The sequence below is a fragment of the Aulostomus chinensis genome, chromosome 13 (genome assembly GCF_037954235.1).
Source record: "Aulostomus chinensis isolate RoL2024-O1b breed Wild chromosome 13, RoL_Achi_v1.0, whole genome shotgun sequence".
In the NCBI taxonomy this organism is placed as follows: domain Eukaryota; kingdom Metazoa; phylum Chordata; class Actinopteri; order Syngnathiformes; family Aulostomidae; genus Aulostomus; species Aulostomus chinensis.
This window is the reverse complement of record NC_141332.1, coordinates 4205890-4232309: the sequence shown is the minus strand read 5'-3', so window position 1 is coordinate 4232309 and position 26420 is coordinate 4205890. Positions and strand designations below refer to the sequence as shown.

The 26420-nt window shown below is 46.2% G+C and overlaps 1 protein-coding gene across 1 annotated transcript; it reads right to left on the bottom strand.

Moving 5' to 3' along the window:
• Positions 1-1056: 1056 nt before the first annotated feature.
• On the bottom strand, positions 1057-5353 carry slitrk2 (SLIT and NTRK-like family, member 2). Its single transcript, XM_086222797.1, has 2 exons — positions 4831-5353; positions 1057-4638 (listed from the first exon to the last, which is right to left on the bottom strand). Exons 1-2 carry the CDS (start codon positions 4876-4878, stop codon positions 1885-1887), a joined length of 2802 nt encoding a protein of 933 aa, XP_086078923.1. The 5' UTR covers positions 4879-5353; the 3' UTR covers positions 1057-1884.
• Between the last annotated feature and the right edge of the window lie 21067 nt (positions 5354-26420).

The following is a 26420-nucleotide window of genomic DNA, read 5'->3' as shown; positions in this document are numbered from 1 at the left end:
TCTCTCTCTCTTGATCTCCCTCAATCACTTCCAGCTTCAAAGGTTTCCAGCCAAGTAGACGTCAGCTTTCTCAGCTCATCATCGGACAGTTTGCTGCCTCCGTCACCAGGAGGAGAAACCTCGGCCCCTCCCAGCAGGTCGCAGCCATCAGACTGGCGTGCGGCCCTGTTGTGCAACATTTCAGCACCTTGGACAGCAACACAATAGCCAGCAGAGCTCCAGCAGGGAGAAAAACACCAGGACAAAAGAGCGAGGAGGAGCTGGGGGAGGGGGGGGGGGGGGGGGCGCTGAAGGAGGGGGCTGGGGGGGGGGGGGGCGCTGAAGGAGGGGGCTGGGGGGGGGAGCATTCACAGAGGATACAAAGAGCCAATGTCAACTTGAGTTAAAGAACAGAGAATGAAATTAGCGGGTAGCACAGTTCATCCACGTCACACGACAGCAAGAGAAGACGGCATTCAGTCGCTGCATGTGGAGAAATGCTGCATTTCTAGCAAAGTCCTCCCCCTGCATTCGGCTCTTCTTTTTCATTAGAGCCACAATTTCTTTTACTGCTTAGCCACCAGGGGAAAGCCGCTGCTGTTAATTGCTCTACTAATGGAAATACATCTCTCGTGCAACATTACAATCTCCACCAGTCAGCTAGGATTCAAACCCATTCTCCAGCATTCCTGACACCAAAGTGCCTTCATGACAATGCTCAAACATCCTGTTAACCCTCAACAGTGGACGTATTGGGCTTATTGAGAGAAAGCTTGAAACGCTGCATGTGGAACAGACAGAGAGCAAAGCAGAAGCTTTTCCTTCAACTCAGGAGGAGCCAAATAAGCTGTCTCGTCAGTCATTAGAGAGGCCATCACATTTCAATGGAGAGACAGGAGGAGGAGGAGGAGGGGCTGCAGGCAAGCTCTATTTTCTAACTCCCTGCCCCCCCCCCCCCACACACACACACACACACTCATTAGAGCACGTCACAGCATGTGCAGCATCCAGAAATAATCATGCACAGTCTAAACAAAATGTACCTCCAGCTCAGGATCTTGACAAAGTGCTTCAGTGAAAATTTAATGGCGCTGTTGTGCGGCGCAGTATTGCTCCCCTATAGCATACAATGTTCTCCATGAGTCGTACATCCACACACTTAATACTGAAAGCAAAACAACATGTTTCTCCCTGACAAGAACTCATACATCATTTCACAGCCAGTCCATTCTTCCCGTTTGAACTCACAAGTAAGTCTTATAATTTACATAAAGATCTGATTCTTTAAAATACAGCACTTTCCAAAAAAAAGAAAAGGAACAATTTCATGTTGCAGAGAGCATCGCTGATAAAATAGTTGAGTGCAAAGGCACTTTCTGGAGTAAATAGTGTGAGATTTCGCTGCTTGTTGGATGTAGAAAGGTTTTTCTTTGATGGTTTAACACTCATCATCAGTGTAGACTACTTATGTACAGGAATGTCTTTCTGTAGCGTCTCCTCTTCTACAAAGAGTCAGGATTTCATACGTTTGCTGCTTCTCACAAGGAAAATAAGATACAGTAGTATGAAAAGCACAGAGCCGCATTTGTACACAGTCCTGCCTATGATATACCTGCCATCACCAATGTCTTTTAGAATCTCATATTTCAAAAAAGAAGAAATAATTTATACCTTCCAGGAGAAAAAAATAGACCTGCATATGAATATACTTCTTATAATCCCTTTATACATCTTAGAAAGGAAAAAGAGAAGAAAAGGAAGAGAGAAAAAGATCATGAAAGGTTTCCTTCAGTCAATCACGGGATCGAACACAGATAGATAAGATCGATATATAGGGAGGGTTATCATTACAGTAACTGCGTGATTATTATGACAGAACCTGGAGGGTGGGGCTTCATCTCTATCTTACAGTTGGCTCATGGCAGTCTGTTTCTCCAGAACCTCCAGGTAGTCCGGCTCTGTTTTTAACTTCCCATGGAGCAGCAGTGGGTGCTCGGTGTTTTTGGGAGGGTTATCGGCCCCGTAGTATTTCCTGGGGGTCCCGTACAGCACCGTTTTGTTCAACCTGTCCTGGTTGGAGACGTGCCGCCGTGCTGTTGCAGCCTCGTAAGGGGGCACGATGCAAGGTCTCTTGGGTAAAGTGCAAAAGTTGTAAGTGAAGGGAGGGGCACCTGCGGCTGTGGGAAGCTCTTTGTTGGGCCTCTCCCTTAAGTTTTGATACAACATTTCAGGCGGCTCCGGGGTGGTCAGACCACACGACGTTGGTGATTTATCCATAAAATCCACCGTGCTGATGGTGTAGGCCCCTGGGCTGCGGGTCAGGACATCATCCTTCTTTGCTTCCAGGGGCCCAAAGCTGAGCTCTTTCAGGTTGCGGTAATATGCAACCTGTTCACCGTCTTTCTGCATGTAAATGGGGTTTTGGCACATGGAGCCCACAGGTGGGGGGATGTAGTTGTAGACGTGGCTTTCCGAGGCTTTATCTTGGGTCGGTTCAGCGGTGTAGGAGCCATACTGCACTTGGAAAGAGTTGAGATCCAAGTTGTTGGCGCCTGTTGGGACATGCTCCACCCCTTTGCGCCGCTTCAACACAAAAACAAAGAGCCCTGCTCCAAAGCAGACTGAGAGGATAAAAACAACAAGAAGCCCAAGAATGAGGACTGAGAGCGGGACCTCTGGATGTAGCTCGGGGGTGTGGACTCTGAACTCAGTAGGGCTGACAGAACTCAACGAGGGGGAGAGGGAGGAGGAGGAGGAAGAGGAGGAGGAGGGCGTGTTTGACTCAGTACTAGGGCTTATTATTGTGGGGGCTTTTGTAGGAGGGGCGTGTTGAGGAGGGGGCACCCCACTCGGCTCGGGGCAGATGGCCTCATTGCGGAGCGAGCGGAGCAGGCGACCCGCGTGCTTGGAGGGGGAATCGCACGTGATTTCATTCACCACCACACTGGTGCTGGACAGCTCCATCCAGTTTTTGAGTGCCACAATGTGACAGGTGCAGTCCCAAGGGTTCTCCTGCAGGTCGATCTGGATGAACGCTGACAGCTGGTCCAGCACCCCCCGAACTGGAAGGTGGGAGAAGTGATTATTCCGCAGGTTTAGCCGTGTTAGCATGGTGCCCCCGAAAACATTGTCAGGCAGCGATCTTAACAGGTTGTTGTTGAGGAAAAGCAGCTGCAGGTTATGCAGAGCGTTGAAGGTGTGTGGTAAAATGTCTTTGATGATGTTGTATTCCAGGTACAGATACTGGAGCGACTGCAAACCAGCAAAAAGGGATTGTGAAAGTGATTCAATATAATTCCCATTCAGATAGAGGCGCCTGAGGTTGGTGAGGTTCTCGAAGGCGCCCTCCTGAATTACAGCGATCCTGTTATTCCCTAAATGCAGCAGCTCCAGTGAGCTGTACTCCGTCAGATCAGTTCTGTAGATCACCTGTAGGTAGTTGCCGGTCAGGTGCAGCTTCTTTGGGTAGGACGGTTTGGGGTTCAGCTCGGTGATGTTATGTAACTTCCTTTCCTGGCAGTTGATGTTCAGTCCACTGTCGGGGTTTTGTGACGTGCACACACACACACTGGGACAGAGTGGGGGCACTGGAGAGCGTGTCTGGTAAACCATGATGGGTCCAAAGACATGTTTGTCCTTGGAGATACGGGGAGTGGGTCTGTACCGCATTTTGGGTGGGCGGGAAGCTTTAGGGGCGCGGGTGGGGGTGATCATGCCGGGGTGGTAGGTTGAAGGCAGGGCCCCTTGAAAGTGAGAGTCAGAGGGGGGGTGAGCGCGCGCCCCATCATTCCTGCGTGGGCACAGATCCTGCTTTATGAGCTGGGTGATGTCTTTACCGTGCAGCCTGAACGGCGTCTCACACACTATGTCACCCACAAAGACGGAAATAGTGTCCAACCAGGACTTCAGGGGTATAAGATCGCAGGTGCAATTCCAGGGGTTCTCCTCCAGCTGGATCTCCATGATGCCTCCGATGTGCTCCAGAACCCCAGCGAACGGCAGCATTTTGAGCCGATTACCACGTAAATCCAAGTGGGTGAGGAGCACAAAGCGGAAAATGTTTGGGGGTAAAGATAAGAGCAAGTTGTCATTGAGAATCAACACTTTGAGCTTGTTGAGTTTACTGAAGGCGCCCGGCTCGATGGTGCTGATGTAATTATAATCTGCCTGTAGATACTCCAAACTCTCCAGCCCTGCAAACGTGTCCTCTTTAATCACCTCCAGGTTGTTGTTGTTCAAGTGGAGCCGCTTCAGGAATCGCAGCCCATTAAAAGCGTTGGTTCGGATCTCCTGCAAGCCATTATTCCCCAGATGCAGTGAGGTCACGTTGCTATAATTAACAAACTCATTGGCGCCAAGACGTGAAAGGAAGTTTCCATTTAGAAAAAGCTGCGAGATCTTATTAGGAGGCGCCTGGAACTGACTGATGCTTGTAAATCCTTTATTCTCACAGTTGATGTTCAGGATGTTCTCCCGCTCCTCGCAGCCGCAGCGGCTCTTGCAGATGTCTTTGGAAGATGAAGTTTTGCGGCTCTCAGTTTCAGAGGGGGACAGGCTGGTGACCGTGAGGACGCTCAGGAAGAGGACGCCGCTCAGCATGTTGACAGCCAGAAGTGGTCGCTGAGATGTAGATCCAGCATTTATCTCTGCAGCAGGAGCCTTGGGCGGAACACAAAACCAGGGAGTGAGTTCTCACAGTAGAGAAAAGAGGTAGATGCGCCCTCTCACACACAGAGACGCACGCACGCGGGCACATACACACACAGGCGCGCAAACAACAGGCGCAACACCGTTATTTGGTGTTAAAAATGGACCGTGACGCACCACAGAGGCGCAGAGCTCTCCACTGACCTTCACTTTGAAAATAATCCCGACTCCAACAGCACAGAAAAGACACATCAATGCCAGTGAGGAAAAAAAGCACCGCAAACCATCGGGATTCTGTGTGGCGGATGGACTTGGCACTTTGTCAGATGCGGTGAAAAAGCCGCTTACTGCAACCGCTTTTCCCTCTAGAGAGCTTCACGCAGCTCCGCGGCAGCTGCAGCCGAAGATTCCGGGAGAGTCCGGGGCGACAAAGCGCTCTCTCTCTTCCTCTCCACACACATCAACCGCTCCATTTCAGTCTTTTTTTTTTAAGATCCTGAAATAATGCGCAAAGACGCACCGTGACGCACAGCTACTTGTCCTTACCGACTCTCCCTAAAGAAAGGTGAGGAGGGGAAGTGAACTCGGGGGAGGAAAAGAGGAAAGAAAAGCTTGAGTGAGGGAGCCAGGGGAGCCTGATACTCCCGGAGCAGGAGCACAAGTAGAGGATGCCGTCGGTCCACCTCCGCTCCGCACAATGATGAGAGCAGCAGCGAGCGTCTGCTGCCTGACTGCGTGCGTGCGTGCGTGCGTGTTTGTGTGTGTGAGAGAGGGAGAGGGAGACCAAGGGGCCGTTACGTCACTCACACACACTCTCTCTCTCTCTCTCTCTCTCTCTCTCTCTCTCTCTCACACACACACACACACACACACACACACACACACACCTGCTAAAAGAATGGAGTTTTAAACCGACACTGTAGCTAACAGCAGTTACAGGGCGACCACACTGACAGTAACGTGCCTGCAGACCTCATCACGTCTCTGCACTCATCTAGCAAGCAACGACACTTTCACACCTGCAGCGGGGCGACGACACACAACGGAGCGAATCTGTTGTTGTCAACTGCATATTGCTTGTAGTGAGTCTGTGGAGAGTTTCCATCTAATTGTTTTGTTTCCATCCGTGACACCACTAGGAGGCAGTAGAGGCTTCTGTTCCGACTCCCAGCGCCTCCTATTTCTTTTTTGCTTGCCTTCATGACTTTATTATCAGATCATTACCATAAATGTTTGACCAACACGATCAAGCAGCCTATTAACAGCAGTTTGGAAAAAATGTCTCTCTCTTTCTCTCAATTTCTCTCTTCAAACACACACACACACATACACACACACACACACACACACATATATATATATATATATATATATATATATATATATATATATATATATATATGTCTGAGTAGAGATAAAGACATGAAATAGTTGTCAGATTAGAGCAGACAGGATGTATTGCGGGGTATTTTTGTTTTCTCTTGCTTGAGATAATTACGGCCACATTAATGTTCGGAAGTAAACAGTCTTTGTTCAGAGGAACATTCCCAGTGTCCAGAACAATGAGGCTGAGTCAAGACCAAGTTCAGGATTCATTGTAGTTGAGGCTTGATTGACTTATTCAGCAAACATTTGAATTTCAAAAAAGCACTTATAAATAACCCAGAAACAGCAACAGTGAGACGGAGCTCAAACGGTTTGATGTACTGGTGTTTTGCAATTCAGAGCAACACCCTGACGTGCCGAGTTTGTGATGAGGTGGATGTTACCTGAACCCAGTGAAAGTGAGTCAGGGCAGAGCGCTAAATGCCGAGGGACAGACAGGGGACCACGAAGGACTGGCGGTCACAAGCCAGGCATGAGGACAGGAGGGTGGGGAGGAACGTCAGGGTGGCTGAGGGACAGATCTTAAAGTCAAAGATGTCAGTCCTTCAACATCCTTCAGAGATGCAAATACAGGGGTGCACTGTCACCAGAAGGACGTCATGGGCAACGCTGGTGGGATGTCAGAGAGCATCAAAACCAATAAATCATAATGCCAGTCTTGTTACTATCCTGTGTCCCGCCCCTTAATCTACCTGCAGAGACGCAGTTGAAGCTGAAAGGAAAATAAAAAACTGCACTGAATGCGTCATTTTCATGTCCGGTGCTTCACAGGTGCCATGATGAAAATAAACTGTGACCTGTTTTCTTCCTCTGACTGTTTTCTTGCTTGTCTTGATCTTAATGTTGCCCAATGAAATCTCAAAATCTCCAACACTGTGAACATAAACCTCTGGTTGAAGCGGCCATGTGAGGCTAGTTTGAGGTCCCTCTCACTCTGGCCGCAAACGGAGCCTGATGCAGAGGCTGGGTTAATGTTTGAGAATGTTCTTCCAGGAACGTTGATGCATCAGAGAACATAAAGACAAACTCGACATATAATGTGATTCACTCAGCTGACCCAGGGGCTACGGACATGATGGATGGATGCAGATTCATGTCTGATCCCACTGGGCAGTGGCAAGTGGCACTGAAGCTGCATCATAAGAGTGGACCAGCACAGAGACTCTCCCAGCCTCCTGTGGAGTCAGGCACCGGACGACTAGCCGATCGCAGGCTGCAGGCGTGAGCTGGTGCTGATGTTGGGATGATTCGCTAATGTCGGGCTGCTTTTGACAGCGGCGCTTTGGGGAAGAGATTGCTAGTGGACTCCCTCTCATGAAGGACTGCCTTCCATGAGAGGAAAAAAACAACACAATCAAAGGATGCGAATAAAAATTAATAATCCAAACACAAACACAACGCAACAATCATTCCAGCTAAATGTTAAAGCAATGAATGCCTGCTAAAGCATGCTTGTCTGCAACAGCCAGGTGGGCCAAATCCTGCTTTAAAATGCAGCAAGTGACCCAGATCAGGTTTTCGGTCATTAGAAAACGCGAGTAAGGAACTTAGTTAATAAAATTATATATTTAATTCCTTTGTGATGGCATTGCTGTGTGTGCTGGGAAGAGTCCTGGGGGCCCCAATGCCAGAGAGATGAAATACGGGGACGGATATGTTGGTAATGATGATAAAGAACATTAGAATGATGGCCACAGTGACAGAAGGGACACTCAGCTCGTGATTTGTATTAAATGGAGAGTGATGGCTGCCGTAGACCTGATGGATGATAGATGCCCAGGGAGCCTGCAGGTTTCACCCAGGTGGGCTCACAACACATTTGTCCAGTCAATCACAGGCTGCAGAGGTGGGTGCACCTGCAGCATGTGAGTGTGTGTGTGTGTGTGTGTGTGTGTGTGTGTGTGTGTGTGTGTGTGTGTGTGTGTGTGTGTGTGTGTGTGTGAGTGAAAAAAAGGAGAGGAGGAGGGTAAACTATGGCAGCCTTTTAAATTGGTCTGAGTCTTTATTTTATGAGGTTATTAAAATGAAGCCTTGTAAGTTCTTGCTACAACAGCCCAGTTCTTTCTCTTCACTTTCCACATGTCATTCCTCCAGCAGCAGCAGTGAAGCATCTTAACAAAGCTGACATTTGAGATGGAGGACCGCAGAGTCAAGCCGAGGAGGCTGGCACAGCTGATTTATGTGTACTGCTCTCTGAAGGCCTGGACCAGGCTGCACCAGCTGTCTGTAAATCCATCAACAAGCTGGCGATTTAGGTTCTTCTTCAGCTCCTAGTAACTAGTTCAATCCGTTTGCAATTTGCCTCCTCTAGTAAACTCTTGAAGGCCCATTCCTGCCCTGATTAAACAACTTAACTCATCAGCACTTGTAGTTAGTATGCAGTCACCTGTGGATATTCAACTGAGATGAGATGAGTATTCTGGTAGTATCCGTGTTCTTTGACACTCCTGATCAATGTCATGAGGCAATCCCCATCGCTCCACTTCCTCTCAGATTGGCCAGTTACACACGTGCACACACTGGTGTGTAACCTGCACGTAGATGTCCTCTCCTGTCGTCCTCCCAGCTGCTCTGTCCAGCATCCCCGGGGATGAGCACTCGTCCACAGTGCTGTGCTCTGCTCCTGCCTCCCTTTGTTTTACGAACTATTTTCAGCCAAGTTAGTTTGAGAACTAGAGAGTTACAACGCTCTGTCTCATAAATCACCAGCAGCGTGTTATTCAAATAATGCTATAGTAAGCAGGGGGTTTACCTGGATAAGCCCCACCCCCACCCCGGCAGGTTTACCAGGTTGGTCCAGCTTCTTGACCAGGAGCAGAGCCGGCATCAACAACCCCACCATGACTGGTTCTCTTTATGTAGTGTGAAGACTGGATGGGAGACAGATGGATTAATTAGTGATGAGGTGTCTCAGAGGAAGGGTCATCTCTCTCTCTCTCTCTCTCTCTCTCTCTCTCTCTCACACACACACACACACACACACACACACACACACACACACACACTCGTAGAGGCCAGGCTACTGAGCCTTTTAGATGACTAGGCTCAGGCTGGTTTACACCAAAGACTCACACGGAGACAGGTTGAAACCTACTTGCACCTTTCTCAAACGTGACAGTTTAGACCACTGCAGTGAGACGAGACAGTGTACTGTTTCCATAGCAACCACTCTCTGCACAGTGATAGTGAGTTACTTGCTAACTTGCTACAGCTGGAGTTGTAGTACTTATGAAACAGCAAAAATATTTTAAAGAATAGAGGGTGGCGTATCTGTAGCCGTCATTCAGCGGGTGCCGACTCAGGGGGCCTTGGTAAGTTCACCTGTGATGTGAGACAGGAGATCCCAGAGCACCTCCATCCTCGTGGGGGTGGGGGGTAGAGCTCCAATGTTCAGAAAACACACCAACAACCGAGGCAGTGTTTCACCAAGGCACTGGAGCCGATGATGGCTCAGTCATTCTGGGTTACAGCTCCCGGACACGGAGAAAAAGCACAGATGTGGTCATGTTGATTTAACCGTCGTCTTTGTCAGTTATTTTTTGTCATTTAAAATCTTTTTCAGTATCATTCAACCAAATATCAAGATTTAGTCTGAACTCAAATTGTTTGAGCTAGACACAACTTAATCATTTCTTTAGAATTGTTAAATTCTTTTGAAAAAAATCTCTTCATCTATAATGGAGTGATAGTAACATCTGACTGTGCAATAATAAAGTTTTAATTGTTGGCACATGGCTTTCTTAATCTATTTTTAAAAAAAAGACAAACTAGAATAAAAGGCCATGCAACTGTGGAGCTGCACTCAGCTGAATTAAACAGAAAGATGGAGCGAGCAGAACCCACCCTTTCAAAAATGAACATGGCAGTCAGCGGGGCTTGAGTGAGCGCTCTCGCTCAGTCCTGTCATGATGAGGATAACGCCAGCAAACAGAAAACCCAAGACCCATTCCCTGCAGTTATAGAAATAATTTGGCTGCTGAGGCTGGAAACTGTGAAACTGAAAGGAAATTGTGAATTTTTTTTTTTGGTTTAAATTGACAGAGCCGTCTTCAAGAGTCGGAGTGATGCGTCACTGAATATTAGATCAATTGCAAAAGGAAGAAATCTGCAAAGAATCAAATAAGATGTTCCCTGACAGTGTAAAATTGTGAAGCTGAAAGTGTGAAGGAATCTATAATCCCCCAAAATGTACGGAGGAATACGTAAACTAGAGACAGTGTTTCCTGCAGAAAATGAAAGGTGAATGCTGTGAGCTGAAGTGCTTGTCAACAATTACAGTGTGGTGACAACACCAGAAATCAAGGAATTTAACAAAGGAAGAATATTGTAAAAAAGTCGACACCTGAGAAGTACAGCGGTTGAAAGTTGGTCAGTCGTGTCCACACTCTTATGTGGGGTTGGACTGATACCAGAATCAGTGGCTTCTCCTTGTACATGCTGTCATACACGTTCGGGTCGATGCCCCTCTAAGCTTTAATCAGGTCAGTATCGTCTTCCTGTCTTAAAAGACACAACTATCATTTCGTTCTGGTTTTAGTTCAGGATGGAAGGTGAACATTTTTGGGGGGGGGGGGGGTGTCTACCTCGGATGAGTTACTGTTCCTCAAAAGACTTAAAACCTTTGTAACTCCTTCCAGGGAAACTTTACAACTGTATTTTGTTAAGATGAACTTTTAGGTTAATTTTTTGTGCATTGAAAGCAAAAGTCTGGAGGCCGGTTCATGTTTTGTTCCAAGAACATTCACTGGCCAATCAAAAATTCATTTGATCATTTCTGCCTTTCAGTACCGGTCCCACGAATTTTACATTCTTCATCATTTTTTTGTTCAAATCGTAAAAATGCGGTAAAGTCTTTCTCCCTTCTAAGAGATGAGATGGTGATGTTGGTTACATTACATTATAATTTGATGGTGGAATTCTAAATCCTGTAACGTCTCAGTTTTCAACCATCGGACGATGTTTTATTGCAATGAAACGCCGTCAAGGCTTCGACAGAGAGCATCCAGATGCCTGTCACGCTGACTCTACAGACAGACAAGAGGACACAACTCAGTTCAGTAAAATGACCACGTAGTGACAGAGAAACAAGAAAATCCAGACTCAAGCGGCAGGTGTGAAAAGGAAGAAACGAAAACCCTCGCAGGCTAGGCAACTGAGACATGGGCCACTTTAATGGAAGAATAAAATATCAGTGCGGCATAAAATTCAGAGATGAAACACGTTAATCATCACTGCGGCGAAAAACATTTGTACTGAAGCGAAGCGATGGTTTGAACACACGATGGGCCTCGTAGACGGCGAGCAGCGTTCAGCAGGCTGTCTGACTCGTATTCAACATTTCACAGTTTTTATCATGCAGCACTGTAGGCTTTAGTAAGGTCGTTCTATGGATTATGTGTGATAAAACCATTGGATCCAATCAATGAGGCACGAGGACTTTATGAGAGGAAATGAGAATATGCAAATGAAGAGAAGAACATGAGCCATGTCTTGGATTTGTGCTGGTCAATGCTGCCAAGAACATACTCAATTCATATTCTGCCTTTTGTTCGGTGCTGAGTCGCCTCTCTCCTCCCTCGTCCACATGACTTTTAGGAATTGAGACATCCGTCAAAACACCGAGATTTATCTCCAGGTCACAAGCAGGAGGGTGGGAAGAGAGATGAGGTTGCTGAAATTAGCGGGATGGGAATAACAAATGAGAGGGACTGGTGCCAAGGAGGATAAATGAAGTGACGAAAATCACACGAACAAGAGTTGGAAAACAGACAAAATATCACAAGAGACTGACAAAAGATTTGATCAAAACACGAGAAACAAACCACAGACGTAAAGGAAATCAAGGACCACCACAGATCAGAGGAGTCGGGAGCACAGACTTCAGTCCCGGACTGACGGTCCAGAGGTAACAAGCATCAGACCACAAGGGGCTGTGACAATTAGAGAGCTGAACATTTTGATATCCCAATGACTTCTGAAGCTGAAAATACTAAATAGCTGAAAGCTGATAAAACACATTCGCTAGAATAAGAGCCAAGCCTTTTTGCAGACACCAACACTATAATGAGGCCTGCTCTGATCTCGGAGGGACCGGTTTGCACCGCTGCAACTCTTCCCGCAACCGTTTCATCTCATTGTGGATCTTTGATGTAAACCAGCCTTTACAGGAACTCGTGCAGCTGCTTCACCAGAAACACACCGAAGCATCTTGGAAAGAGTTCCTTCGTGTGTAACTGTGTTGTGGCTGCACTCATCACGCTCCTCCAGCGTGTCTGCAACGTTGATGGCTGCAATTACAACACGTCAGTTTTTGTCGATGAAGTGAGGCTTCAGATAACAGCCACCAGTGGGCTCCTGTGCTGTTTCCTCTGGCTGAAACTATTCTACCAGGATCCCATTCCCTCCGGACGGCAGCATCTCTCTCTCAGGTCAGGTGGCGTTTGACATGAGCAGATCATCACTTTTCAAAGCCAGTCCTTCAGTGGTTATTTCAGCCGCACCACTGGCCCCTTGTTCATGGTCACCTTGGCAGAATTCATTGTAGCGATAATCTTGAACTCCCAGTACTGATTTGTATTGTCTTTATCCTCTCAAACTAAAACCACTGGAGTGAGAATGTTGGTCGTCCTGTTCATCCGGAGAGAACAGCACAATGGAAATGCATTGACTTCTACTCCCCCTCAGCTGCTGGCTGGCATATTGATACATCCAGTAATTGTCTGTGTGAGATGGAGTTTCTGCCGGCTTCCCAAAACGACAGAGGAGCTAATATGCTATAATGAGCCTGAGTGCTGAGGCAACAGAATTAAATTTTCATTGTGGTCCCAGGCTGAATTTCATTGGATCCCAGGCTGAAGTGTGGGGAGTGTGGAGTGATCCTCCAGCTTGATGGGACACTTGGAGAAGAGGACACTTTCTTCTTTTGGCCAGAGCTGCTTTCACTCCACTGCTCACAACTTGTTATTAAACCATAGAATAAAATCTTGAGGATAAGTAACATGACACACATTCAGTCACACACCATCATGTCCAATTGCATCACTCTTGGAGAGACACTAAGTGAGTGCTAAAGAGGACAAGAGGAGAGAGAACCAGTTCAATGACTGAAGACAAGTGCAACGTCAAGTATTACTGAAATATCAATGTCTGTAAAGAGACTGAATGCTGCTGAACAAAAAGGAATTATTTTCTGAAGTTAAACTTTAAAATGAGCTACTTTGCTACTGTTACCGTCACCACCATGCCAGCCATGTTGGTACTTGTGTAGTTATGCTAGACATTGGAGAACTCCATCTGTCCAAGTCTGGGTACATGAGCTAGTTAGTGGGACAGCGGTGAGAACGGCCCTTCATAGTTCAACTTTGAAGCTTCCACAAAACAAACATTTGCAGTTGTGGCAAGTCAGACGGCTAACATTATGTTAGCAACACAACAACGAGCTGCACAGCAAAGACACCCCTGCCATCTCACTGGACATCAAAGCCACGATCAGACAAACGTTGCAAGTATTCCTACTGTCAGAAGCTTGGTATGTTCTTGCTTTGGGTGTTGGGTACTGACAATAGCAAATCTATGTTTCACACCGAACAAACGACTAAGGCGGTAAAATGACCCCTCCCTGTTGAAAGCTGGCTGCTGCAGCTCCATTCCCTGATCACATCAGGTAACCAGGGCAGGATGGCGGCATCCCAATCAAAGCAGACATCCTCCACCATTGCACACGCTGATGCTGATGCTGCTGCTGCTGCGATGCTACTGATTGACCCAAACATCCGTCACCGGATTCATTCATCCTGTAAAGTCAAGTCAGCCATCGCAGAAGCTTGAGTAATGACTCAGCGCAGCATGCTAACTTACAAATGTCTGGTGCACAACAGGTGTAAATAATATCACTGGCACAACTGCAGTATTTAGTACTTCAGGTTGAGGGAAGAATTACATCATACTATGAACCACTTGTGTTGGAGAGAAGGGGGGGCCCAACTCCCCACACCATGCGTGGTGATTCATTTGATGATTAATTTGATTAATTACTCATTCAGACAGCCGACCGGAATGCTGTGAAAACACAGCACACACAATGACAAAAGTGGATGTGTTGTTAAGTAACTGGACTGTGACGGAGCACTGACACTTTCAGTCAGCACTTCACACATAACAATAGCAACAGCCATAACTGTAGCATAACTCACAACTGGTGGCGCATACATAGACCTCTCCCAACCAAACACACACACACACACACACACACACACACACACAGACACACACACACACACACACACACACACACACACACACACAGAGGAAACCACTAGCAAAAACCAAAGCTGTATTCACAAACTAATTAGGTGAAGTGGGTAGACTGCCTGTCACCACGTAGCCTAGTGGATTATTCTGACAGGCTATGTTCTGAACTGTAATTAAAAGATCAAGAGTCTGAAACACAGTCTTTGAGGTAGCCTGGCCTGACCGGGGGCAGGTCTGTTTCCAGCTCCAGCTGAGGTTCTGCTGGCTCAGGCTGGCACCCAGCTGGAACGTGTTGTCATTCAGCAGGGAGCTCAATGTCCTCCACGGTGCTGGCCTTGTACACATCTGTGCCTGTGACAGGGGATGCCGCCAACCTCTGGAATTGACTTGCATATCTCCAAAATTGGGTTTATGGCTTTAGTGGCAAACCAAGACCCAGTCCAACAAGAAGAGAGGAGGTTTCACCTGCAACTTTTTTCTTGTCAAAGTGCCATTCCATACAGTGTTGACAATACTTGATCAGTCTGCTTCACTCAGGTGTCGCGACTGGTGTCACCGCTGCTGGATGTTACAGCCGATCCAGAGGAAGCTGCAGCTCATGGCCCATCATCAAACCTGCTGCAGAGCTGACTGTTGTAGACTGAGGCTTTGTCTGGTTGTACAGTTAAGAAGATAAAGGCCTTCTACCAGCTGAGCTCTACTCCAGTATTTCAGTGTCAAGTTGACACCTCCCTTTGCTTTGCTTTCAGGTAGTAGAAGGCAGTATGGATGCGGCAATTCCCCTGTCCTCCACAAAGCCTTCAAACTTGGCCATAATGGCCTATGGATAATGCTCTGCAGACAAACTACAGAAGATTAGCTGCAATGATGTTGTCAGGGACGCTCCATCGAGCCAACACAGAGGCGAGAAAGTCTGTGACCACCCAACTTTTCACTGACCTGGCGGGGAGCATGTCAGGCCACTTTGAATGCCGGTCAGATGAAATGATGACGCACTTTCCAGCCACTGTCTGATGGAGCAAATACGCACCAGAGTTAAAATCAAACATTTGAGACGGACTGGCTCAGGTCTTCAATGGCAGGGTGGTGGAGACCCACTCAGGCTTGTCTCTGATTGCAGACAAGCAGTGTCCACCCTGGACTGACAGCATACATCATTAGGGAGGTCATTGGAAATAGCTGTCTGGGTTTGTTGGCTTTTCCTTGTTGGTTCATTTGCCTGCATGAGCATAATGGAGGTGCCGATGCATCACAGCCCCCACAAAGGCACAGGCAAATGTGTGATTTTCCCCTGAAGAGGCTCAACTGGTGGGCATTTGTGATTATGTGTGGTAAGTGAGGCGTGTATTCTTGTCTGGTGTCCTGGTGGCCTGCTGTTGCGGCCACGCATGAGGAGAGTGGCCCTACAAAAAGAGCCTGTTGAGTCGTGGTCATGCAAAACACTCCCTGACAACCACTAGTGGACTGGTGGCAGACGTGAGGTCATGTGCCTTAGAAATCTTCTTTATCATCCTTTATCTTTCAAGTTGAATCCCAACCACATCCTGAATAATTGTTATAAAAATATGATATGTCATAGAAGGACAAACACAGTCATTCTAATTCTAATTGTGGCTCTGTTCCATTTAGGTGGGCCGGGGCCCTGCTATTGTGAATGCTGCCTCACTAAAATGGCTGTCACACTTTACAGAAATGGAACATAATTAATTCTATCAATGGCTGCACTGCTGAGGCAAAATAGGTGTCTAGAAGAGGCTGTGAATGTTTAACTGTCTAGCGTGTGTGTGTGTGTGTGTGTGTGTGTGTGTGTGTGTGTGTGTGTGTGCATCCGTCACTTATCAAACACTTATCACATTGACTTCAGGTTTTGTGGGGTAGGTTTTGTGTAGGTTCTTAAGAAATAGCAGTGCCTGATAAGATGAGTGCTTCTCATATTTCAGCTGGAAGAGTTTTCCGGTCAAGCTGCTGGCTCGGCCACGAACAGCTGGTAGTTTCATCGTTTTCCTTCCTGGAAAAACATAGGTGCTCTCGGCATTGGTGCACCATCAGAAGTGCCACTACATGTTGTACTCAAAGTTCATCGTTTTAACTTTGACCCTACAACTTGAGTGCATCTGATAGAAAACTGGTGACAGCTTTTGATGACAAATACACCTGCCTCTGAGCCTCTGCAGCCTCTGACTCTGCTCCACTGGCCTGGACTAGTTCAAAGGGAGCACATGTTGTTTAGCTGGTGAGCGGGGTAACAGGGTAACAGGGTAACAGGGTAGCAGGGTAGCAGGGTAACAGGGTAGCAGGGTAACAGGGTAGCAGGGTAACAGGGTAGCAGGGTAGCAGGGTAACAGGGTGGCAGGGTAGCAGGGTAACAGGGTAGCAGGGTAACAGGGTAGCAGGGTAGCAGGGTAACAGGGTAGCAGGGTAACAGGGTAGCAGGGTAGCAGGGTAACAGGGTAATGAGTTAACAGGGTACCCCTGACAACATTTACGAACACTACATCTGAAAGTCATGAGACTGCAAAGCTTCAGTGCCCAAATGTGTTTCATCCATACTGTATTTCAAATGCAAGAAATATATTATTTCAAAACAATATCAATATGTGAAGTTCAGTAAATAATAACAATAAATACTTAATAGACATTTGAGAGGTGTTATAGGGTTGGGTCAGCTCCGTCACCACGGATGAGGTGGATGAGAGCAGCGATCGCTTGGAGACAGAAAAGGGCATCACGAGAGAAGCTCTTGCAAGATAATAATTCCTAATTAACCTGCACACTTATGTTTGGAATGCAAGCAGCTCTGAGTCAACAGGTGACACACATGACAGGAGAGGATCAGACAAAAGGCTTCAGTCACATAATGGATCGTGTGGTGATACATTCCATTTCATGGCTGCTGAACAGGATCACTTGCAAATGTAAAGCATTATGAAATATTCCAAGTTCATTACTTTTGCCAGGTCCTTCCACTGAGAGTGAGAGAGCGTCCACAGGAAGAAAAAAAAGATACATTTGTCCCAAACATGAGAACTCATATCAAGTCATCTTCTTGTGTATTTGCATCCTACCACACCCTTTATCTGATTTACCAAATGGAAGTCAAAACTCTTTCAGGTTCCATTTGCGATGCAGCTGGAATCGTGTCATTGGCGTGAGATTAGGTGAGCTGGGCTACCATCAATCGATTGACAAGCCACCAGGGATCACGTGGAGCAGACCTGTCGGGGACGTAGACGACTTCGTCTCAGTCTTTTGGGCACACGCTTGCTAATGATGTAACACTGAAATGACACGCAAACAGAAGTGATGCGAGCTGAAGGCTACTGCATCACTCAGCATGCAAAGGTAACTGGACTCCTGATGAGAATTCAAATAACCAGTTAACCAGGAGACCCTAAACCTTAACCCCTGCGTGCGCGTGTGTCAGGTCACTGCACTAGTGTCTAAATTGGAGCATTAAAACTTCATAAAAACATGAAAATGTCACAGCTGGAAACAGGATAAATAACCATGCACAGACTTCTTTTACTCAAGACGAACATGGAGGTATTTCCAGCAACCAACACACACACACACACACACACACACACACACACACACACACACACACACAGAAAACATGCCAAGTGCAGACAGGACACAGAAGACATGCTTCAGCAAACACTGATATTTTGATAAAAATGACCAATATTTGTGTCTGTGTAAAGCAAGAACAAATCACCCTCAAACTTTTTTTTTGGCTGTCATTCTTTCTTTTGCCACATTATTTTTCATGTTTTCATAGAGATGAATGTTAACATGAGTTAGTTTTGGCCAACAACTGCTTTAACCCAGCCTGACATGGAAAGAGTTAATCCTGCCCATTTACACCTGATGTTCCTCAGAAGCATCGCCTTATAAAACTCTGCGCTCTACTCACTTTCCCCAACAACCACCGTCGTTCAGCTGAGTGCTTGTCAAGGAGAGTCAATATCACCGTACCCTTTTGAGAGCAGCTAATATAAAAGCACAAACAGTGGGCTTCTACCAATATTTATATTCTTGATAGATAATTATATTCTGGGATGCATTAGAGGGTTTCCATAACTGTTGTCTCGTCTCAAGACCTCTCAAGGGGCTTTAAAAGACATTCATAGGCTGATGGCGAAGGCAATAGGAGAAAACGGGGCCTCAGTACGTTCAGTATTTCTCTCCATCCATGTGACCACCAGCATTCTGCTGCCGTGATCATCTGCAGTGTCTGTGTCTCATACATGAAGCCATAAGGATATCATAAATAAATCAATTTACACCTGAGAGGGAGAGAGAGGGAGAGAGAGGGAGAGAGAGGGAGGGGGGAGACAGAAATACATGTAGACACAGTCTGTTTGTGTATTAGTCATTCTTAGCAGTCCTAACATGCTTGTGTGTATTCTGTTAGCACTAATGATCCAGTGCACTTTGCATAAATCCTCTTTATCCACTGCATTGATATTCGTCTTTATTGTGCTTTCAGAGAGCACTTCCCTATTACAGCTTCCTGGAATGTTACATAAACATTTGCTTTAATTATTCACCTCCCTGTATTTAGATTGGTTGTCTTATTCCCACATCTTTCTTCAATTCTGCATCTCCCTTGAATGTAACTCCCTCCAAGTTTGGGAGGTGGTGGACCTCCTCTGAAAGCGTTAGCACCCCCCCACGTAGGCCCGTGCTGTAGGTTAAATAGCGGCAGCCAAATAAAGCTGTCCCATCCATCAAATATTGACTTCATAGCTTGTGTTCAAGGCTGAGTCCTGAATTTTAACCAGGCTGCCATATTGATCAGCCTCTGAGACTCTTTCAGGCCATGAGCAGGAGTCTATTTGCTGCATTGGGTTATTTGTTAGAAATTGGCTGCACTTGACATTTTTACCGTTGAGCGTCTTGGTTTAAGCATCAATAAATGCACATTGTTCCAAGAAGTTTCTCTTTTATTGTTATCATTTTACCTCCGGAGCGATTCGAGTCAATATGCTGTTTAGCATAAAATTCAAGTAGCTATAGATTTCTGTCTCCGTTGACTTGAATTTGAATTGCAAACAGAGCTGCAATGAGGTTGTTGAAAACCGTTGAGAGACGGACCAGCAGAACGTGGGACACATTTCTCTCCAGTGACAGGCAGCTTGGAGTGGCAGAGTGATAAAATATGCAAATGTGTACTTCTGAGGAGCTGATGCCATTTTATTCTTCTTATTCATCACCAAATAGCATGAGACAATGGCCTTCATTTACCAATCAAGTGTAGAAAGTAGGGTAGACGTGAGCATAGCAACCACTGCACGATCGGAGTCACGTCTGATTTATGAAACCGGTCGTACAAAGCAGATTACAGCGAGTGAACGACCTGCAGTGATGAACGCAGCGGACAGAAACAATCATGGTTTAGAGGTCAAACTCCGGTACACTCTGGTTTTGGAAGCTTTACCCATCTTTTTGTATGAGCATGGTCAACAAGGACAACTTTTCCCACCTGGAGATTAACACCTTCACGTCACCTGATCCACTGAGCCAACTAGTTGAGATGTGACTGAGAACTGAAAAAAAAAAAAAGTCAGAACATTCAGTTTGGACTGAGATCAGCGATTAATGTCCAGCAGGGTTGATGTCACTGATCAAATGCCAGCGATGTTTTAATATCCAACTGATCAATGATGAGACTGAGACACGGTATCGTCCAGGGGCCCGGGAGGTGGTGCGATACTGAGTCGGCATGTGATAACAGTTTCTCCTTCATGTGATGCAGTAGGTCCTGTCCCTTTCTTGAATCTGATTGGTCAATGTGACTGAAGTGACACTGGCAAGATCACGGATCACGCAGCAACAAACTCATTATAGTGAGCTCTGAAGTTTAGATGCCTGAACACACCCTGCAGCATCTGGAGCCTCAGCTGAGCTGCTCCACTGTAATAATTCACACCCCTTAGTAATCAGTGTGAGATGGCCATGACAGCAGAGTGTGTGTGTGTGTGTGTGTGTGTGTGTGTGTGTGTGTGTGTGTGTGTGTGTGTGTGTGTGTGTGTGACAGAGGAGGGGGGGGGGAGAAAGTTGTAACACTGCAGAGATGGTAAAAATATCAGCTTCTAAGGAGTGTGTGTCTATTTAAGACTAACATTTAGTCAGAGTTTATGTCCAGTTTGTTAACACACACACACACACACACACATATTCACGTGTACTCCACAGTGGCAAGTATTATGTGGGCTGTGATATGCTGGCTACTCGAGATGATAAATTGCAAAGAACACACGCACACACACGGGGGGGGGGCCTCAGTATATCTTCAGTGGTGGTAGGAGAATTCACGGGCAGGAGTGTGTTGATGGATAGTTGGCAATGACGATAGCTCTGTGTGTGTTTGTGTGTGTGTGTGCACGTGTGTGTGTCTGCTCTATAACTTGTTGGGTCTTGGGGATACTTCCATAGTGAGTTGATGTATCGTAAGTCGGCGGCCAATAGGAAAACTGCTGAGGTTCACTCTCTGTGTGCGTGTGTGTGTGTGTGTGTGTGTGTGTGTGTGTGTGTGTGTGTGTGTGTGTGTTTGAGAGAGCAATATCTTGGTAAGAAGCAGGCAACATGAGTGATGGATGGAAACTCTCAGTAACATCAATCTGCTTTACTTACTCTCCTCCCTTTCTCTCTCCCATAAACAGGCGCACTGCACACACACACACACACACACACACACACACACACACACACACACACACACACACACACAGCGAGGGCAAAGCAGCTGATATGGGGCCTCTCTTTTCTGGTGAGGTGAATGTGACCCATTGATGTGCAGGTCTCCAGTAAGTCCTTGGTGAGACTCAGACCTGGTCAGACCCAGTACTTCCATGTGTCCTGGACTTCTGATCACCAGGTCGACAGAGACATCGCAGCCTTATCGACCAGGTCTGTTCCTGGGTGTATTCCTGTCAAACCCACAATCAAAGACGTCTGATGTACTTGTTCTAGCTCTCTATTGGCTTCACAGATGATCAGACGTCAAAGTACTTTGCCACCAGTGTACTTCATCAATAGTTGGGTTTCCATTCAAATGTTGGGCCATTTTTTTTGCTAAATGTTTAGAAATTCAGCGAAAGAAAATGTGCACTTATGTGTTTCCATCCACAAATGTTTTGCAAATATTGAGATTACATTCATAAAGATAAACTGCTGCAAAAAAAAAAGGCCGTCAGATGAAACTGACCAGAGCAGAGGACTGAATAATGTGATGATGTAACAGAGAGGCACAGGAAAACCAACATAAAGGCAAGAAGATGTGGGAAAACGCAACAACAAAGAGCATGCAGACAGCAGCTGGACATGGAAAACATCACAAACATCAACCACCACTCCAGCTGTGTGAACGGGTCAGCTGACACTTTCTAGTGCTTTTTGTCCGCTGACGCCATTGCTTGTCCGATGCAGAGACGAGTGTTGCCCGAGCGATGTGTAAGTTTCATTCACTAAACCTGTTCACATTGCTTGGATTTGCATCTGTACTTTGTCAATACACCAACTTTTCCACTTCCACAAAGCTTAAGAACTTTTTCGTGATATTTTTTTATAAGTTTTCTGTGTTTCCAGTCAGGTTTTTTCATGCACAAATTGAAAATGTGCATATTAACAGACTAATAGAAACCAACCGGTGAGTATTACTGCTTAAACAAATAACATCAGCTGATGAGGCAGTCTGTCAGTGGGGCCCAGACCATCTCTGAACGCACTACAGGGCCACAGATGTCCCTTCAGAAGAATGCGGTAAGAGTCTTTGATTAATTTTCATGAACATTCAACTTCAACCAATACACGAAGGAAATGTTGGTTGCAGTATCATACTGTGGATGGATGTCTATGTGCTATCTGAATTTTTGTCTGGAGAGGTCTTTGTCTCAGCCACGATACACCCTTGAGCAGCGGAGTGGTGCTCTCATCATGATGAATCCCTGCGTCTTTGCAGGTTGTAAGCACGAGTCAGTCATTCCTAATTAGTAGATAAACGAAGCCAATCCAGGTCAGACAGCGTGAGGCCACAGGCAAAGAAACGTCAAGAATGGCTGAATGACTTCGAAAGCGCTCGTGAGACAATCAGCTGCAGAGACAAAGAAGCGTCATATTTATGAGCCTCAGGAGAGGATGTGAAATGACATGCAGGTTTTCAATCAGTGTTCAGTAAAGGGTGCAGGTCCAAAGCTGTGCAAAGATAAATGCCAAAAAGATCTCATTCACATGTTTCATGAGGACACGTTGCAGAACTGATGGATTTGTCTCCATTATGAGGCCCAGAAAGGGGACGTGCAGGTAAGTCAGTCTGTTATGAGAGCTGTTCCTCTCTGGTGGCTCAGTGGTGTTGGCGGCCATGTTGCCTCATAGCAAGAGGGTCCCTGGTTTGAGCCCCATTTGTCCAGGTTTGTCTTCCCTGTATCTGCCTGGGCTCCCTCTGAATGCTCAGGTGTCCCCCACCATCAAAGACAAGTGTCTTATGTTGATCACTCCTGTTCGTGCTGACATGATATGCAAGTAGAAGACCTGGAGTTGGTTCCCAAGCAGAGGATAATCGCTGTACAATTGATAACAAAAGCTTCTCTTCTCACTGTACAGGCAGAGTTCAAGTGTGTCTTGAATGAGAGCCGATGTCCCGAGTTCACATTGAACGGCTCATGTCTTCATTTCCTTCTTTGGAGGATCGGCTGTGAAAGAGCACAGCAAGGACTCTTAATAATATCCATCATGTATCTGGTTGAGTGTAGCGGTGCCATTTGATTACCATTGATTGAGTGGATTATTGACCTCAGAGATGCTAATGTTAGCCTGTGATGTTCTGATGTTTCTTAAGTTTGTGTCATGGAAGCTTTGAGCTCACCGACAGCGACGTTCTGAGCTGGCCCTGGTGCATGGAAGACAGAGAGGAAGCTCTGCAGCCAAGGGACAGAACCGAGATGAGCACGGTTCCTGACAGCTTATCCTCAAAATAAAGTAGAGGAACGTGCGTACTCTGAGCCCGTGTTTGTGCAGAGCCGCCAGTGATTCCTGTTTTGCTGTTCCTGACACAGGACGCCCCTCCACTCAACGCAGCGTTCCTGGAGGGAGCTTGGCCCAAACGGAGATGAGCCAGGAAGACGCTGTCTCACGATAACTACAGGAACACCTATTAGCCTAGCAAGCTGCTTGTGCAGTGGTGATGCAGGTGTAAAATAGCTAAACAGGACAAAATGTATATAAATGTAAGTATATGTTCAGAAACAACATAAATAAAGGGTCAGTGTATTAAGTCAATTATTTATTGACTTATCTTTAAAGTATTAGTTTAAAAAAGCAAAATAACTTCTCACCGTGGTTGAGAGAAACAATAACTTGACCTTCCTCAACATTGCAAAATCTGCCTTTCCACAAACAAATGAAATCAGCAAAGAATACAGCATCTTGGTATTTGTTTACTGGACGTCACCTCATCTGCAGTGCGTTCCCTCACCACTGCTAGCAGACACTGCCGTAGCAGTGCATTCCCCTTTTGAATCAGCATGTTTTAGATGCTCATCAAAGACTTCATCTCACTTTGCCACAAATTCAGCCAATCCAAGAAAATTACCGGGGTTGGTGGACCACTCAATTCAATTTTTGCCTCAGGAAGCAAGCTCCAACACCCCGCAGAATGTCACACACTGGATTAGCCACGTGAGGATGTGACAGTTCTTGTTCACCTCATCATTCTGGCGATGAACGGCCAGCCTGTATCCCTCATCCAGCTGAGTCGCCATGTTCACCCTCCCAAAGATGCAAGTTTTCAAGCAGCTATCCACATGGAGCTTCGAAAGCTCATATTTCTTCATTTTTTTTTTTACAGATAGATGGTGCATTTCTGCTACACCACCCAACGTCCAAGCATTGCTGTCTGCTGTACCACCTTCAGGGTGAAAAAGTAGGCAGGGATAGCAGAAGACTACGTTGCTACTTCACGGCCTGCTAGCCAGGTCTTACTCTTGTACCAATTTGTAGAAAATCCTCGGGTGTAGGCCCTCCTCCCTTTTATAGAAAGAATGGTCCAGATTCAGATTCACTTTATAGTCATTGTAACTGGTACAACGAAAGGGTGAGCTGCAGGCTTTCCAGTACAGAGAAGATGTCTAAATAAAAACACAATATAAGAGCAATATAAAAACAATGTGATGAACAATAGAAAAATTAGTTGACGTTAAATTTGGTCTTGGAGGTCCTGATTGTTTCAAAGCCAGTTTATCTGGATTTGCACACCAACTAAAAAGGATCTTGTCAGAGCAGTAGCGTAAGTGAACAGGTGGCGCTCTTTTCTCAGTTACGCTGAGAAAGTGTGCAAGTGAAAGCCCTCCCCGAACCCACAGAGACTGTCCTGAAAGCTCTGATATGTGAAAAAAAATGTATTAAACATGAGAGTCTATGAGAGACCCCTTGGGCGATTTTCAACCTGAATGAAATCGCCCCTAAAGGGGGCGGGACCATGTGAAACACAACTTTAGTCTGACTTGACATTTTTGACGGATCTCACGTCTAGAACACTGAAAACGACTGCTGCTGCGTTGGAAAAAAAAGTCCCTCTTTTTCCCATTGGTAGTGTGTCGCTCACATCGCCCTAATACACAAACAAACCGCCCATGGGTTGTGAGTGTGTGTATGAGGCTCCTGAATTTTGTGGGAGCCCCCCCAGTGATTATTTCTGTTCTTCCCAGCTGTCCAGCCATGAGGAGCAGAGAGCTGGAGCTTCCCAGACCACAACCATGGACTGGACAGTAGGACCCCATGGAAACTGTGCTGCTGCCTTCAGGCCGGCCGGAGCAGACTGACTATCCCTTTTTGGTGTTTTTGTGCAGATCTTTGGACTGAGTTTGGGTTTTGGACATTTATCCTTTTATATTATTATTTTTAATCCAGTAGATTTTATACGCATTACTGGCCAGTAGTATTTTAAACTATTTTAGTAATAAATTGTGACGTTCTACTGGACACTGCCTCCTTGTGTCTGGGTTGGTGTGGCCGGGGATCTGACGTTAAATTACAGCTATTTTACATGGACAAAGGAACACTGCACACACACACCTTTCTGCTTATTAATATCACTATTGACAGTGTCAGAATATCGACTTGAGAAAGAAATGGCAATGGTATTACCTTCAGAAAAACCATCAGCTTGTCTTCCCTGAGTCATGTTCAAAACTTCCAGTCGCATTGTGACAGACTCCCCTGCTGTCAGTCAGACATCTGATGGTCTGATCTCCACGCAGAATTCACAGCAGCAGCTTTGTGTAGTCTGACAGAGTGAGTCTCTGTTTCAAAGGATAAAAAGTAAGACGGATGTTTTCTGCCTCATCTGAATCCTCGGCTGCTGCAGCGACAGAGACATGATGAATGGCTACCATACTTATGGGACTTTTTTTTTTCCTCTGGTGATTTCAAATATGGGAAGCAAATAAATGGAACTTGAATACAATGTGGACAAAACAAGAGTAGGAGTGATGGATGGAGAGTGGTGGGGTGGTGGGGGGCGGGGCTGCAGGAGCGCTGATACCTTCCTGAAAAGAAAGACACTGCATTCTTATCTTCAGTCTCTATTATTACTGTCATCTCATAGAACAAGACATCATGGATTTGCTCAGCTTATTTGAATTTTTCTTAGCCAAAGTCCATAATGCCCAGAGCTTCACTCATGTTTCTGCTTCATGCCGAGTCCTCAACGATTGCTGTCACTGTTACACCTGGGATAAATGTCTTTTTCTGCAGGGCTGCTAGGCCACTGTGGGACAACCCGTTGGCAAAAAACTTTATTTTCAATAATGGACTTTTACTGTCTGACTTTTAGTTTGCATGAGCCATTTAGTTTTGTGATTAATACGTGTCTTGTGTTTCTTCGTTCTCTCTGTTCAGTTCCTGGTTTTTTTTAGCTCATCCCTTCTGTTTCTCTGTCTATCCATCCATCCATTTTCTACCACTTCAGGGTCGTGGGGGGGGGGGGGGGGAGTGGAGCCTATCCCAGCAGCCTTCCCCCTGGACAGGTCACCAGTCCATGGCAGGGCCAACACATAGAGACAAACAACCATTGGCTCTCCCAGCCACGCCTACGGTCAATTTAGAGTCTGGATTAACCTGGTCCCTCTTGATGTCTTTGGACTGTGGAGGAAGAC